This window comes from Mytilus trossulus, chromosome 13 (assembly GCF_036588685.1).
Source record: "Mytilus trossulus isolate FHL-02 chromosome 13, PNRI_Mtr1.1.1.hap1, whole genome shotgun sequence".
In the NCBI taxonomy this organism is placed as follows: domain Eukaryota; kingdom Metazoa; phylum Mollusca; class Bivalvia; order Mytilida; family Mytilidae; genus Mytilus; species Mytilus trossulus.
This window is the reverse complement of record NC_086385.1, coordinates 31,207,671-31,222,960: the sequence shown is the minus strand read 5'-3', so window position 1 is coordinate 31,222,960 and position 15,290 is coordinate 31,207,671. Positions and strand designations below refer to the sequence as shown.

Here is a 15,290-nt window from a genome sequence, read left to right as displayed (position 1 = left end):
AGTATCATTTGGTACATGGAGGAAGTCGTTTGTCCAAAATTGATTCCCGGTAGAAATGCCAGTCATCTTCACTCATTGGTTAATGTTTGAAAATGTTTAGATTATATTGTGCAGGGAATATGTTTCTTAACCACACACAATCAAACATTGTTGAAGTCCGTTCATTGACCTATAATGGTTTACTTTTATAAATTGTCATTTGAATAGAGAGTTGTCTCATTGGCACTCACACCACATCTTCCTATATCTGTGTGTGTAGGTTTAAAACTTAATAGTGACGTTAGTAAACTTAATAGTGACGTTAGTAAACTTAATAGTAAACGTTTTGTTAATTATTGAACTTCGTACGTACGATTATCTGTTATTGTTTATTTCCGAATTTTATGATCTTTATACACATTGAGCACGATCTGCTTACCCCTCCGAAGCACCTAAATATTTCAAGATCTTTCGTAGGGTTTGTGTTGCTCAATCTTTTGTTTTCTATGTTGTGTTCTCCACATATAGTAACTGAGTTTTGTCTTTTGGTAAATTTTACTTTTTTGACATGGCATTGTAAGTTTATTTCCGATTTCCGTGTTTGAATATCCTATTTGGTATCTTTCTGTGTGTGTTAAATTTTAATGTTGTGTATCTGTTGTGTCTCAGTTCTCCTCTTATATTTGATGCATTTCCCTCAGTTTTAGCTTCAAACCTGGATTTTTTTTTTCTCAATCGATTTATGAATTTCGAACAACGGTATACTACTGTTGCCTTTATTTATTCATCTCTGTATTTGAACAAATATACTTTGTTGCCTTCATTCGTGTAGTTGACCAATTTAAAAAAAAAAATGTATTATTTAGAATCAGAAGACGTCTTAGACTCATTGAATCAAAGCAATATTATTGAAAAGTGTCTGTCTTCCGTTATAAGAAAGTCTTTGCATCAGTGCGATCTAATCAAAAACTATTATTAACTTCTATATTTTTTATTTCGAATTATTTGTTTTCGAATAATCAAAATATTCATTGGAATTCAACGTAGAAGCCAGCCAGAAAATGATGGACGACCATGTATATTACTATTAATGTATCCAGTACCGGCATATGAGGAATGGACGCGCACAAAGACCGAATCCCCCTTGGTTATGTTAGCCACAACGTTCCCACTTACAGAACCATCATCACCATTGTTTGCCCGGAGGAAAGTGGTCCCATACTCGGCGTTGTTTATCATGAGTTCGGTAGAATGTTCCCCGGAAAAAACTCTGGTTACCCATATGAATACATAAATACCACTCGTTGGTGCGGTGAAGATTCCAGTCACATGGTTGTACCCATTTCCTACATTTGTAATAGGGACGTCGTATATTAATGTTAGATGAGCACTAGGGTTAATTTCTGGTTTTGACATGTAGGAATAGAACGCAACAAATCCATCGCTGTCTATGTTATCTGTTGGTAAAAGTAGACGTTCTGAAAAATAAGAATAAATTAGTAAAAGAATATGGATCAATACCTCGGACACTATCAGTCGAGTATGCGATCAACAGCCAAAGTTATCCATAAACCACATATAACTAGGCATTCCGGCTTACTTAGCAATAGTTATGTGAGGATTTGCGAAAATACTGTTAATAAATACCTGTCCTCATCGAAACTAAACAGAATACTAATCAAACCGTATGTTTCTGTTTCTTTTATTATAAGTGATTTTGAATATCATAAAGGCCGCCTTCCTTTTTATTTGTTCAAATTTTTCGGAGGGTAATAATACAGAAATCTCTTGTAAAGACCGAGTTCTGCCGCTTTGTGCGATGCACATCAAATTTTAAACTCAAACTCGTAAAAAATTGAAAACCACACAATTTGATGTATGTGAAGTTAGCAACCGGTTCGTTATTCGTTATTCAATATTCAATATCCAACCGGCTGCTAGCAGTCGGTTGGATATTCAAATTTATTTTAGAATCATAAATAATTTTAATGTTTGATAACATTAAAAGCATGATTTTTATAGTTGAAAAGAGCGAAAAGATACATAGGAAATCGTCTTATTACACCATCAAATTCAATCTCCCATACAGACAGAGTTATCGTCCTTTCCTCCTCAATCTCTCTGCACCCGGCTAATTTTGGTCGCATTTTGCGACCATGTCCGCGTTTATAATAAAACGACCTACGACAGTTCCAGAAAGTATTATTTATCGTCTTTTATGTCTCTTTGCCAAAATATATGAAAAAAAACATGTGTGATCGTTATGTTCGTTCAATATTTAAATAAATAAAACAAAATAGTTCGCGGAAGGACATTGCATTTGAAAATCGGTTTAAAATGTAAACAAACGCACATGTACTCGAAAAATGGATCCGAATGCACGTATTCTGGAATGTCTACGTAAATATGACGACAATATCACTTTGAAGGACAAACAATTTGAGTGCTTGTGCAACATTTTAAAAGGCAACGATGTGATTTGTAATTTACCGGTTGCCTATGGCAAATCTTTGTGCTATCACCTCTTGCCCAGCTTACTGAACGGGCTGGTGTTGGTGGTTAGTCCTTTGAACATTATCCAGAAAGACCAGCTCTCCTCTTTACGGACACGTGGAGTAAGTGCTTGCAAACTTACATTTTCTTGCAATGTAGATGGTGGAGAAGAAAATGAAATGGACTTGAAGGACTATTCATTGACAGATGTTATTGATGGCAAATATTCAGTCATTTTATGCCATCCTGAGGCACTCTTCAATACCAAATCTGGACAAGGACTTCTTAGAAATAACACATTTACCAGCAAAGTTCAGTGTGTGGTTATTGATGAATGTCATATTGTTGAAAAATGGTAAATATGCAATAGCTTTTTCGTGTAGTTTTTCTTTTTGGCCCAGTAACCAGCCCCTCACTAAATAAATATTTGTGGTAATCTATTATTCTGTCTGCTTGATCAATTTCCTACACAAGAACAAATATTTTCGCATGTAAATGTATAAAAGACTTATATTTTGTTCTTTCTAATGTATAAATATACACAAGGGGACAACAGAGTTGACGTACGTGGGTTCGGTTCCCACCCTAAGCTTTCCAAAGGTGTACATATGGCTGGTGCAAAGTGGGCAGATTAGCTTAGTGGCCCCGCGTCAACTCTGTTGTCCTTAGTTGTTTATTACAACAAGAAACCAGAGAGCTGCTGCTACCCAGGGAACGACCCGCTGCCTTCTTTTTTCTTGCTTCCTCTAGCTATTTCTTTTTTTTATAGATCCCAAGTTGAGAACGACAATAAGAAGCAAACGAAAAAAAGATGTGGTATGATTGCCAATGAGAATCTCTCCACAAGGACCAAGAATGGAAATTTACAACCATGACAACTAAAGGTCACCATAAAGCCTTCAACAATGAACAAAGCCTATCCGCATAGTCTGCTTTAAATGGCACCAAATAACAATGTAAAACAATTCAAACAAGAAAATGTATACAAGTTCTTATAGTATTACTTTTGCCTGTAATAAATATCAATACATGCATGTCTGTTTCATTCCAGGGGCAAGGAGTTTCGTTCCTCATTTGCTAGTCTTCACACACTACAAGCTTTCTTTGTTGGGAAACCTATTCTTGGCTTAAGTGGTACACTTACAGCAGATTTGATAAAAAGAATACCATCTATTCTCGGAATGAGCAATCCAGTTTTTGTACAAGAGAGTCCAGATCGACCCAACATTTTTTTGAATAAAGTAGAAAAAACTACTACTGTGGATGTGAGCAAAATGTATGAGAAAATTTTCATAGATGAATGTGACAAATTATTTTCAGACAAAAAATCTTATCCTGTAACATTAATGTTCATACCAATGTTATATATGAGTCATGCAGCTAGCTACTTGAGACATCTTTTCGGCGAGGAAGATATCAAAACATCCTGCTATTCAGTTGTTTTTTCAAGACAAGATGCAGAAGTTATTGCCACTACTTTAAAAGATTTAAAGAATGAAAATCCTAGAATTCGTCTGGTATTAACAACCTCTGTGTCTGGAATGGGATTTGATCCTGAGAATGTTTCGCATGTTATCCACACAGTTCCACCAAGAAACTTAAGTCAATATTTACAGGAAATAGGAAGAGCAGGAAGACGTGGGCAAAATGCAGAGACTACTCTTTACCACTGTGCCCGTGATCTTGCAAAAAACTTGCCTGGTATACAGAACGATATAATTGAATACTGCAAAAATAAAACTGAATGTCTACGAACATTAATGTTAAGTAAATTTGGATTTGAAAAATCTGAAACAGCATATTTGTGTGGTAAAAAGTGCTGTTGTTTTTGTTCTAGTTCATGCAGCTGTGGTTGTTCTTCTATTAATTAATGGATTATTGTTCAAAATGTGTTTTTACATTTATTTAAAATTCAAACCCCATAGCTACAAGCTTCACTCCTTGTTATGCATATGATAGCTATGGCAAACATGCACAGCTCGCAATCCTTCGGTACATCATAAAATATTTCCATACACCCAATATATGTGACCTATTGCATATATATAGTATTACCAAAAAATACCAAAACTTAAAAAGAAATTCAACTTTGATCATTAAACAATGAAAATGAGGTTAAGGTCAGATGACATCTGCCAGCTAGACATGTACACCTTACATGTACAATCATACCATACACCAAATATAGACCTATTAAATACAGTATAAAAAAAAACTGAACAAAACACAAAAACTTATAAACTTAAATCACTAAATAGTTATCAAAGTTACCAGGATTATAATTAAGTACGCCAGACATGCGTTTCGTCTACATAAGACTCAACTGAAGAAAGCCAGTTCTAATATATGACCATGCAATCTAGGTAACCTATGTTCCATTTATTAATAATTAGATAGTTGGTGAATGTGGAACCGGTACTGTTAATTCAGAAATTATTGCATGCATTTTATTATGGCTATTTTGCCATTTAAGAGGAAAATGCAATTTTATTCTTTGCTATACATGGACATGTTGAAAAAAATCTTGTTAAATTCATAAAACAAATATCAAAATATGAGTTTAAATTATTCTGTTTTTTCACATTTTTTGCAAAATGAAAAATAAGCAATAATTTCTGATTTTACAGTATATGTGATATTGGCCAAAAAAATCAACATTCCATAAAAAATATTTATGAAATATCAAAAAACTATTTATGAAGTTATGACACTACATTCACAAATCTGGTAAATTGTTAACATCATCATCATCATCATCATCATCATCATCACTTTCAACAACATTTTCTTGAGACACTGTGTTTCCCCATGATAGTCGTGTGTATGTCCATTTAATTCTTTCTTCCATGTCTTTTTTGTCAATTTTTTCCAAAGGAGTTCTCTTTATTTGATCGAAGCCAATACATTTTCTGCCGGGGGTATATTCGAACGGTCTTGCTTGTCGTAATGTTTGTTCTACCTCTTTAATATCTTTTTCACATATTAACTTTGAATGTCTAGAACTCTGTGTTCTCATGGATAAAGCAGAGTCTAAGTTTTTAACAATGTCCATTGTAATGTCTGCTGCACCAGTGCACCGAATGATTGCCTTTTCAGTCTTGTTAGCTCCTAATTGTTTTATGAGAGTCTTTGTATTTCTTACTGAATGTTCTTGTACTAAATCTTGTTCTACGTTGTTGCCAGTTCCACCACGCATATTACAATATGAACCTTCCAATACTCGCATTTTATTTAAAGGTGAAAGAAGATGTTCAACCTTTAGTATGTAGTCTATTGCCTCAATGAAGTATTTGCTTAATCTTGAATGGCTATAGAAAAATGGTATAGCATACATCAGATTTGGAATTGTTCTAGTTATGTCACCCTCTTTCGCGGTGTCCTCTAAGGCCATCAAATGCAACGCCCAGTTACATACATTTGAACAATAATTGAAGAGCTGGTCATCATTCTTTTCTGCTTTCATTTCAGGCGGTGTCTGAATTTCAACTATTGGTCGTACCTTCAACTTTCCATCTGGTGTTTTGCCAATAACCTGATACATTAGTTTTTGTGGTAGTGGAATTTCTGGCTTCAAAAGATCAAATTGCCCATATTGAAAGTGTTTTAAGAATTTTTCCAATATACTGTACATTTCAGATGTCCTGTCCCCTTTGGATTTTCCACTTGTAATGATATTTGGATCAGAATCCTCATTCTCCATTCCAAAATATTCTAGAGCTTGCTCTTTGATCATGGCTTTTCCAACACATAACAGTAGCTCGTTGTGTTGTTTAAATTTTCCTTTGACTTTTCCATTGACATCACCTCGTTGTAGCTTTGCCTTGAAATGATATAAAGTGCATGGTTGTCTCAAAGAAGACTGCTGATACAGTTCTTTATAAGCTTTCTGCAAAAAAAAAATGTGTGAAAGGATATAATATTAAGTACCCTTAATGATTATTTAAAACAATGACTAAAATATGACATACATTTTGTTTGTAGTTATAACTTACGTGAGTATTAACACATGGTGAATAAGTCTGGTATCTCCTCACCTTTATTACATGTAGCTTTCATAACATTTGCATAAATAATAATAGATGAAATTGTCAACACAATACAATGTATATACCCAAGATCTGAAGAATATTTAAAAAAAGGTGTTGTGTATATTTATTGATCCGATGAATACATCTGTTGTACAATTGTCACTGGCTCAAACGTATATACAATGTAGTACACACAACATTTTTCAAAACACCAAAATACTAAGTGAAAAGGTATATTTTAATGAAACGCATTTGACTAGTAGGTCAAACAACAAATGTTCTGACGGCCAGATGTAACAAAATGGATCTTGATAATTAGTTTAATACCAAACAGAAAACAATAAGCTTGTGGTATTTGGCCCAAACATGAGGTGCAAAAACTGGTACACCATATTCCGAGTTGGACAATAAATGTCTCTTCACTGTACCAAGTCAGGAATATGAAAGTTGTTATCCATTCCTTTGATGTGTTGGGACTTTAGACTTTGCCTTTTGATTTTGAACTTTCCTTTTTTGAATTTTCCTCAGAGTTCAGTTTTTTTGTGTTTTTACTTTTTTCAGGGATGGCATGAATCGAAAGATATTTGAAAGGCCAAATAATTTACCTTAATTCAGAATTGACTCTTGAAATTTAAGGGTTAAAATAGGAAGATAAGAGGATGCAACATATGAGGGGGAGGACAGGGGTAAGGGAGACAGGGAGAAAGGAGAAAGGGGGTAGGAGAAAGGAGAGGAAGGCTGGGAGAAAAAAAATAAAATAAGGAAAAGAGGGGTAGGAGAAAGGAGAAGAGGGATGAGAGAAGGGAGAAGTGTACCCCCCTGTCCTCCCCCTCACATATCAGGATCATTATAAAAATTATAATCCTTATTCTGCTCTGTATGGCAAGACTAGTATCATCATTGTATTACTATTTGTTAAGTATTAATTATCATTTTCTTACCTCAACAAAATTCTGTTTAAGGTGCCAAAGCTCACAAATCACAGGCTGTAGATCAACAAGTTTCTTTCTATCTGTAGGTGCCAGGGTTCTAAGATTTCTAACTTCCTGCAAATTTACTTTAGTCAGCTGATCTCCTCCAATTATGACTTTGAATTTAGACAATGCATCTGTATTACCTATTAAAATTAACCATAACTTGGATAACTATGCACATTGTGATAAGCATCAGCACATCAAACTCTATACATACAGATAGGATACTAAAAACATGAGGACAAGCTAATAATATATAGTATCATTGAGCAATATAATATTTCCCACAGAAAGTAACCAAAAGTTAGCGTGCAATAAATTCCAATTTTGAACTAGTGCAATAAATCTTCAAAATTTATGACATCATCAACGACAAAATCTTAGTTAAAGCCAATTTTTACTTTCAAATATTCAAAGGGTTATTGCATGAATTTTGGGGAATTTTGTCCCTCGTAGAACATATAGTGCACTCACAAGCTGTGCAATAAAAATTCTACTCGGGACAATATTCCCCAATATTCATGCAATAACCCTACATGTATATTATTATATGGTACATGTAAGTATGTTTTGTTTATGTTACATTCAATTGAATTGAACACTAATTATAAGAATATTTCTCCTGTTAATACATATCATATTATCCTGATTGGGTTGTTGTCACTAAACTTTTCCCATTATAAATCTTATTTCATTTATATCTTAATAATAATAATAATTTATAATAATGTAAATTATAGCACGCCCTATATAAAAAATAAAAAATACTCTTAGGCGCTGTACATTCAGCATGGAAAAAGAACTTCATAAATGCTATGCTTAAATGTACCTGTTGCTTTCTCAAATAAACTGCACATTTGATCTTCATATGAATCCATGATATCCACACAGTCTTCATGCTTTGATTCATTTTTCATCATAATAGGCAATGGAAAGACCTTGGACTGTTTTTCCATCTGTCGCATGTAAGGATGTTTGATATGAGCTGGCAAAAGGTTTTTCATCCACTTGAATGCTGGTATTTCAGAAATAATTCTTCCAACAAGGACACAGTAACTGTTCATTAGCTTACTTTTGTAAGAATCATGAGGTAGAAACCTTTCAGGATGAAGATTTTGTAGAATAAGTTGAGGATTTCTGTTGTCAAGATCTGGACCAGCTAATCTACTAAAAATAATATTTGATGCAAATAAATGGAGGTCCTTGTTGTGTTTTTCAGTTGACTGATGATTTGCTCTTACATAAACATCAAGATTGTCCCCAGTTATCTTGACCAACGGATTTGTCTGGAGTTCCTTTACAATTGCTTTTTCAGCATTATTTGCAGCTTCATCCAATAATCTAATTTTGTTTGTGGTTGACAAGGTAATTCCCAATTTGTTGAATCGTGCCAATGCCTACAAAACATTAAACGGACTTAAAACTATGCATGATAAACAAACTGTATACCAACAACTGCTTTGTTTCATGGTTACATATCATCACAATACAATGACAATATATGACCACAATTTGTGTATAAAGAATACATATACATGGTCAATTTCGCTGCAAATTTTTGCACCTGTCCTTAGTCAGGAATCTGATTTACAGTAGTTATCGTTTGTTGATGTGATTTATATGTGTTTCTCGTTTCTTGTTTCTCATTTTTCATATAGATTAGACCGTTGGTATTCCAGTTTGAATGGTTTTACACTAGTAATTTTGGGGCCATTTATAGCTTGTTGTAGGTGTGAGCCAAGGCTCCATGTTGAAGGCCATAACTTGACCTATAATGGTTTACTTTTATAAATTGTCTTTTAGATGGAGAGTTATCTCATTAGCACTCATACCACATCTTCCTATATCTATGTACAGCATGTACATTTATGAAGTTCTTTTGCTATGCTGAAAGGAACGTTAAAAACAAATGTGTGATGTACATCCAATGTATGTAAAAGGTTTTGGGTTCACTGGTTTTCCATGTTTTCATTCACTTATTTTTGTATAATAGGATGATGATATGATCTCTTGATTTTACATCCAAACAAGACCACGGAAATTATAAACTATTAAACGTTGTACATTTTTTATAGCACAAGCACCCTAAGCATCTGTACAGGAAAAAGTAACCAGAATCTATATATGCACACCTGGTACCGTTACTTTAGTACATTGTACTAGACATGCCTGACACTTAATATTATTCACCCTAACATTTAAACTAGGATACAGTTCTCGTCCCGGTACATTGTCCTACAATGTATATAGTGTACTAAAGAAAGCTGTTGGCCATAGCTTCAATATTCATTGTGAAAAAGTATTGTACTCTATGATAAAAAAGATACTTGTAGCACAAAGCTTAATAAATATGGGCCATTTACTTCATATTTACAATTCATATATGTTTTTGTATCTTTTTATATTGTATGTTTCTCTGTAAACTTGTATCTAGTTTTAAAAAAAAAAGTATTTATCTATGTATCTATCCATCTATCTATCAAAGAAAATTAAATAAAACTTACTGCATGGTTTGTTAATCAATCATATACTGCATACTGGTGTACAGATCTGGTAAACACAGTAAAGGAAATGAAACTGAAACATAACAACAAAAACAAACTGGTAACAAATAACAAGTGAACAAATTGCATGCACAGTGTTCTAGCTTGCCTTAAACAAAGACATGAAGACAAATCACACATACGATGTATGCCTTTATATTGTTGTAATCTGAGTTGGACCCCCCCCTTCCCAAAACCTCACAAAAATTTTGGTCTTAAAACTAAAACAGGAGTTTCTTTAAAACAAATATTTTTTGCCAAGTTATAAATCATCATTCTGAATTGTACACTAGTCAGTTAGTTATTACATGTACAACTTAAAACAAATTCCAATATGTTATTTTATTTTTACATCAGCAGGTGAACATGGTTCTGCCTTTTACAAATAGATCCCCTGACTGTGCTATACATATTAAGAACTCCAAACTAGAACACCATAATAGATATAAAAATAACAATATCAACAGTCAGATAGACTCAAATCAAACTATTAAAAATGCCCCCTCCTCATTCCTTAAAACAGAATGGTCACTACTTAAATACATAACAATTGTTTGGTCAAGAGAGGAAAGTTCCAAAAGGATAATCATGAAAGTGTATGATTCACTGATTCCAAATAGTACATGTATATATACATGTAATTTTTTAAAGAATAATCGTTTTCATTTTAAAATATATTTTTACAAAATATTTATGATAAAATATATTATCCTGCAATGACGCCTTTTATCAACCTAATAGAGGAACTGTGTATACTTGAAGAATAACATTAAAATTATTAGACAGACCTTTCAAGGTTTCTAGTACCTTTTGATGTAAACAGAGGAAATATGGTTGTAAATTTGACATCACAGTTGTTTCAGGCTACCATTTTCAATAAGAAATTTCAAACAAATTTTTACCCAATATGTAGCATTTTTTCATTGCAGGATAAAGCTAAGATATGTTCATTGTTGAAAATATAAAAAATATTTGTGCTTACTACAAAAAAACAGCAAGACTATTTTTTTCTCATGTTTCTAAAGCTCACAAAATATTTTGTTATACTTTCTGACAATGACCATATACATGTATTCAGTGATATTGTTGGCTTTTTTCAAAACTACCTCTACCCTTTTTTATTGGGAAAATATGCGTCATTTTCATCAAATTGGGAAATTTAAAATTAACCATGAATTTGACTGAAACTTCAATTTACAGAGCCATTTTCAAGAGTCAAACCCTGCTTTAAAATAAGACCTCATTTTGTGAGTGATGATACATAAATAGACCCTCAAATCTGCAAATATAATCATTTAAGGCTTGAAATTTTTTTAAATAAGTGTTTTTCAGTTTATATTCATGCACAATTTCTATTGAGACAGCACTGTTTGGGAAAAAATTGTCTTTTTGGGAATAATTTTAAGCCATTTTTTTTTCAAATTGGGATTCTTCTCCAGGGGAAAAAGCCTTTATTCTCCACTAATTTAAGGCAAACAATATCACTGGTATTGTTTACTTACATGTATCTGACTGTATGAACAAATTAAAAGAAGTAATGCTAATTCAATTTTCAAATCATCTGAAGACATCAAACATTTTCTTCGTGAGCAATGTGGGATTTCTTGTCGAGTTAATTTTTATTCACACAAAATAACTAACTTCTTTGAACAGAAACAAGAGAAATGTTGAATCAATTTTTTTTCTCTTCAACATGTCCAAGGTTGATATTTTTTTAAAGACAAATTTTGATTTTTTGTTTGTTTATCAAAGTAATATCAAGCCTTCCTTGCTTTAATCAAATGGTAGGTGCCTTCTTATATCTGTATCATACAATACTTTAAACTTATCAAACACAGGTCTGCCAACACAAAACAAGTACTAACCCTGTCCTCAACATGACCTGTAGTGGCTACTAATGTTGTAAGTCTGTTCCACGCAGATAGTTGTTCACATCTGCTTTTCATCAGGATTGCATAGGCTGATACTATGGGAGCAATTTTATCGATTGATATCATTCCATCTGCACTGCACATTTTCCCCACCACCGTGCATAGTATATTGAACAGAAATGGCACCCTGCAATTATATCAAACATATTAAAATACATTTAAACATAGACAATGGACATGTACATGTATTGTATACCATGGCATGTACACCATGTACATGTATACTGTAATTTCAGAAATTTTTAGAAGTTTTCATTATTATAAATGATGTGACTGGGAATTGCAATAGTAAAAACTCCTATTTTGAAATCTGAGGCATATATCATATTTTTTGCAAAGATCAATTCCAGTAATCACACTCATTATTCTAATATTTTTGTCCATTAACAGGCACGTCAGGTTATGTTACAATATTGTAAATGCACAAATTAATTTCAAAACTTAAAGTCCTCACAGTAGTATATATACAATGTAGGTTCAATTAAAAAGTTAACCTTCTACATGTAGACTACATAGTACAATGTATATGCTAAAATTGACCAACCACACATGTACAGGTTAAATCTATGACATGCACCTGTGTTCTCCCTCAGAGCCTTATAGCATCTGGTGCAATATTAGATGTTTTTTTTATAATAGAAAATACAGTAGCCTATAAGAGCCAAGGTGCTACATGTAAATTTCTGGGAAAACAAGTGTTTTTTTTTATTTCCCTATTTACATTTTTATTATTTTTCATACATGTATATATATGTACAATTTGGAAATTAGTATGACGTTCATTATCACTAAACTAGTACTATATATATATATTTGTATAGGGGCCAGCTGAAGGACGCATCATTGAAGACCTGTTGGTGACCTTCTGCTGTTGTTTTTTTATTTGGTTGGGTTGTCGTCTCTTTGACACATTCCCCATTTCTATTCTCAATTTTATTTAACTTTAAAATACAAAATGAAATAGCACTTAATTGAATTTACCTGTCCTTGATTTCTTGTGCCAGATCACTAATGAATTTATCCCCTGCATCATGGAGCAGAGGAACCGATCTGCATTTGTATAAGACAGATGAAAGTGCTATATTCCGTGTTTCTAAAAGTGAGCACTTCTTGTCAATTTCGTCAGCAAAGGCCTTCTCTAATCTGTTTTTAATGGAACTGTCATTGAATAAAGTATGAATTAAACCATTTAGATCATTGTTTATCATACATTTAAACAAATTCTGAAAAGTTGTAGAATTCCTGTCTTTTAATTCTGCTTCATTCTTGTTTTCATTATTAATCTCCATTGCTCTTTCAGTTTGTGGTTTGCCGGTGGTATGAACAAAATAGCAATGATCATGATGATCATTTATTTGATCAATTTTTCCAATGGTTCCGTCAATTGAATTGTCCAAAATTTGACTAACCAACGGTTCCCCTGGTTCTGTTGTAAGAACTAACATTTTTTTGGCAGATGACCGAGATGTCGATTTCGATTTTTTGTAGCCTTTACTCACTTCTTCACATTTACTTAAACTCGCACATGGGGAATTGTACATTCTCTTTGTCCTGCTTACATTTTCCTTTTGACTGTAGGAGTCAGCATTCTCCTTCATCATAATTTTGAAGATGTTCCATTTTTCAATGAAGTTGAGGCAACCTCGACATATTGGTGCCTGGCAATTTACCAACTCTGTTACGATTGTCGAATCTAAATATGACGAAATAATTTTTACCAGACCGGTTTCTTCGCATTTCTTGCCACCAAGCTTAAAGGATCTTGTCTGACCAGCAGAAAGACAACAAAAACAAGTAACGTTTTCCTTTTTTACCGGTGTGGCCATATCAGGGCTGCCATTTTTGCTGTCATGTGACCGATTTTTCACCGCGTGATCGAAAGTAGTTCTTAGCCGGGTGCAGAGAGATTGAGGAGGAAAGGACGATAACTCTGTCTGTATGGGAGATTGCATCAAATTAAGTTGTTTTAAACTTTCGTTGTCCTCGAAAATAAACCCTTATTAATGCTTAAGTAAGTTGCATACATATTTTTCTTTATGATATATAAGTTTTTATCAATAAAACGACGCCAAAAATTTTATTTTGTATCTAATTTTTCTTAAAACAAAAACAAAAACCGATCACTCTAGAAACATATAGAACTATAAATGGAAATAAATATGGAAAGCCTAAAAAACAGAAATACATAGTGAAAACCTACCTGAGACCGCTTAAATGAGGGTGAAACCCACCTGGTCTTTCAAAGTCCATAGTAAATGATTGACTCTGTTTATATAAAGGTTGTATAAAAAGGATTTCCGATAATAATGTCATCTTCGATATCTACGGAGGGCGTTGATTGTCACTTTTCTTCTAGAAATTGTCAAAATTTCAGGACAAAGGACACAGGGCACTGGTGAGAGCCCCATGATCTTTAAATCTTTTAAATAGTGTGTAGACATTTAGATAATAGGTAGATACAAACGGGACTAAAAGGAATTTACGTACACTTCAAGTCTTCCATGTTTACGGAGCGCCCAAAGTGCTAGTTGGATATTCAAATTATATAGTGAAAACCTACCTGAGACCGCTTAAATGAGGGTGAAACCCACCTGGTTTTTCAAAGTCCATAAATTCAAGTAAATCATAGACTCTGTATATATAAAGGTTGTATAAAAAGGATTTCCGAAAATAATGTCATCTTCGATATCTACGGAGGGTGTTAATTGTCAATGTTCAGCTAAAAATTGTCAAAATTTCAGAACAATGGGCGACAGAGCACTGGTGAGAGCCACATGATCTTTCAATCTTTCTAATATTATGCAGACATTTAGAAAATAGGTAGATACAAACGTGAAATAAAGGAATGTGGGTACACTTGAAAAGTGACAATCAAAGCCCTCTGTAGATATCGAAGATGACATTATTTTCGGAAATCCTTTTGGTACAATCTTTACATTTACAGAGTCTATGATTTAATTGAATTTTATAGACTTTGAAAGACCAGGTGGGATTCACCCTCATTTAAGCGGTCTCAGGTAGGTTTTCACTATATAAATTGAATATCGAACTGACACTTTGGGTATACATGGAAGACAGGAAGTGACCCAATTTTTTTTTAGTCACATTTGTATCTACCGATTTACTAAATGTCTGCATAATATTAGAAAGATTGAGAGATCAGGGAGCTCTCACCATTGCCCTGTGTCCTTTATCCTGAAATGTTGACAATTTTTAGCTAAATAGTGACAATCTTAACCCTCCGTAGACATCGAAGATGAAATTATTATGGGAAATCCTTCTGATTCTACCTTTAGATATACCATTATACAGAGTCTATGATTTAATTGAATTTTATGGACT

At 33.3% G+C, this 15,290-nt stretch overlaps 3 protein-coding genes across 3 annotated transcripts; 1 reads left to right on the top strand and 2 right to left on the bottom strand.

Annotated features, from left to right (window-relative positions):
• Positions 1–1,017: 1,017 nt before the first annotated feature.
• LOC134694258 (complement C1q-like protein 4) lies at positions 1,018–2,126 on the bottom strand. Its single transcript, XM_063555260.1, has 2 exons — positions 2,045–2,126; positions 1,018–1,457 (listed from the first exon to the last, which is right to left on the bottom strand). The coding sequence occupies exons 1-2, from the start codon at positions 2,124–2,126 to the stop codon at positions 1,018–1,020; spliced, it is 522 nt and encodes a 173-aa protein (XP_063411330.1).
• Positions 2,127–2,345: 219 nt separating this feature from the next.
• LOC134694257 (putative ATP-dependent DNA helicase Q1) lies at positions 2,346–4,343 on the top strand. The gene is made up of 2 exons (XM_063555259.1): positions 2,346–2,827; positions 3,524–4,343. Exons 1-2 carry the CDS (start codon positions 2,346–2,348, stop codon positions 4,341–4,343), a joined length of 1,302 nt encoding a protein of 433 aa, XP_063411329.1.
• A 487-nt stretch (positions 4,344–4,830) lies between these two features.
• On the bottom strand, positions 4,831–13,889 carry LOC134695062 (uncharacterized). Its single transcript, XM_063556237.1, has 5 exons — positions 12,930–13,889; positions 11,883–12,075; positions 8,304–8,871; positions 7,442–7,617; positions 4,831–6,358 (listed from the first exon to the last, which is right to left on the bottom strand). Exons 1-5 carry the CDS (start codon positions 13,772–13,774, stop codon positions 5,189–5,191), a joined length of 2,952 nt encoding a protein of 983 aa, XP_063412307.1. The 5' UTR covers positions 13,775–13,889; the 3' UTR covers positions 4,831–5,188.
• Positions 13,890–15,290: the final 1,401 nt, after the last annotated feature.

Coding starts and splice junctions, on each gene's coding strand:
- LOC134695062 (XM_063556237.1), bottom strand. CDS start 13,774: ATGGCCACACCGGTAAAAAAGGAAAACGTTACTTGTTTTTGTTGTCTT. Junction 8,872..11,882: donor CAGGTCATGTTGAGGACAGG/GTTAGTACTTGT, acceptor AATGTTTTGTAG/GCATTGGCACGATTCAACAA. Junction 6,359..7,441: donor TTAAACAGAATTTTGTTGAG/GTAAGAAAATGA, acceptor TTTTTTTTGCAG/AAAGCTTATAAAGAACTGTA.
- LOC134694258 (XM_063555260.1), bottom strand. CDS start 2,126: ATGCGACCAAAATTAGCCGGGTGCAGAGAGATTGAGGAGGAAAGGACG. Junction 1,458..2,044: donor ATGGGAGATTGAATTTGATG/GTGTAATAAGAC, acceptor CTTATTTTTCAG/AACGTCTACTTTTACCAACA.
- LOC134694257 (XM_063555259.1), top strand. CDS start 2,346: ATGGATCCGAATGCACGTATTCTGGAATGTCTACGTAAATATGACGAC. Junction 2,828..3,523: donor TGTCATATTGTTGAAAAATG/GTAAATATGCAA, acceptor GTTTCATTCCAG/GGGCAAGGAGTTTCGTTCCT.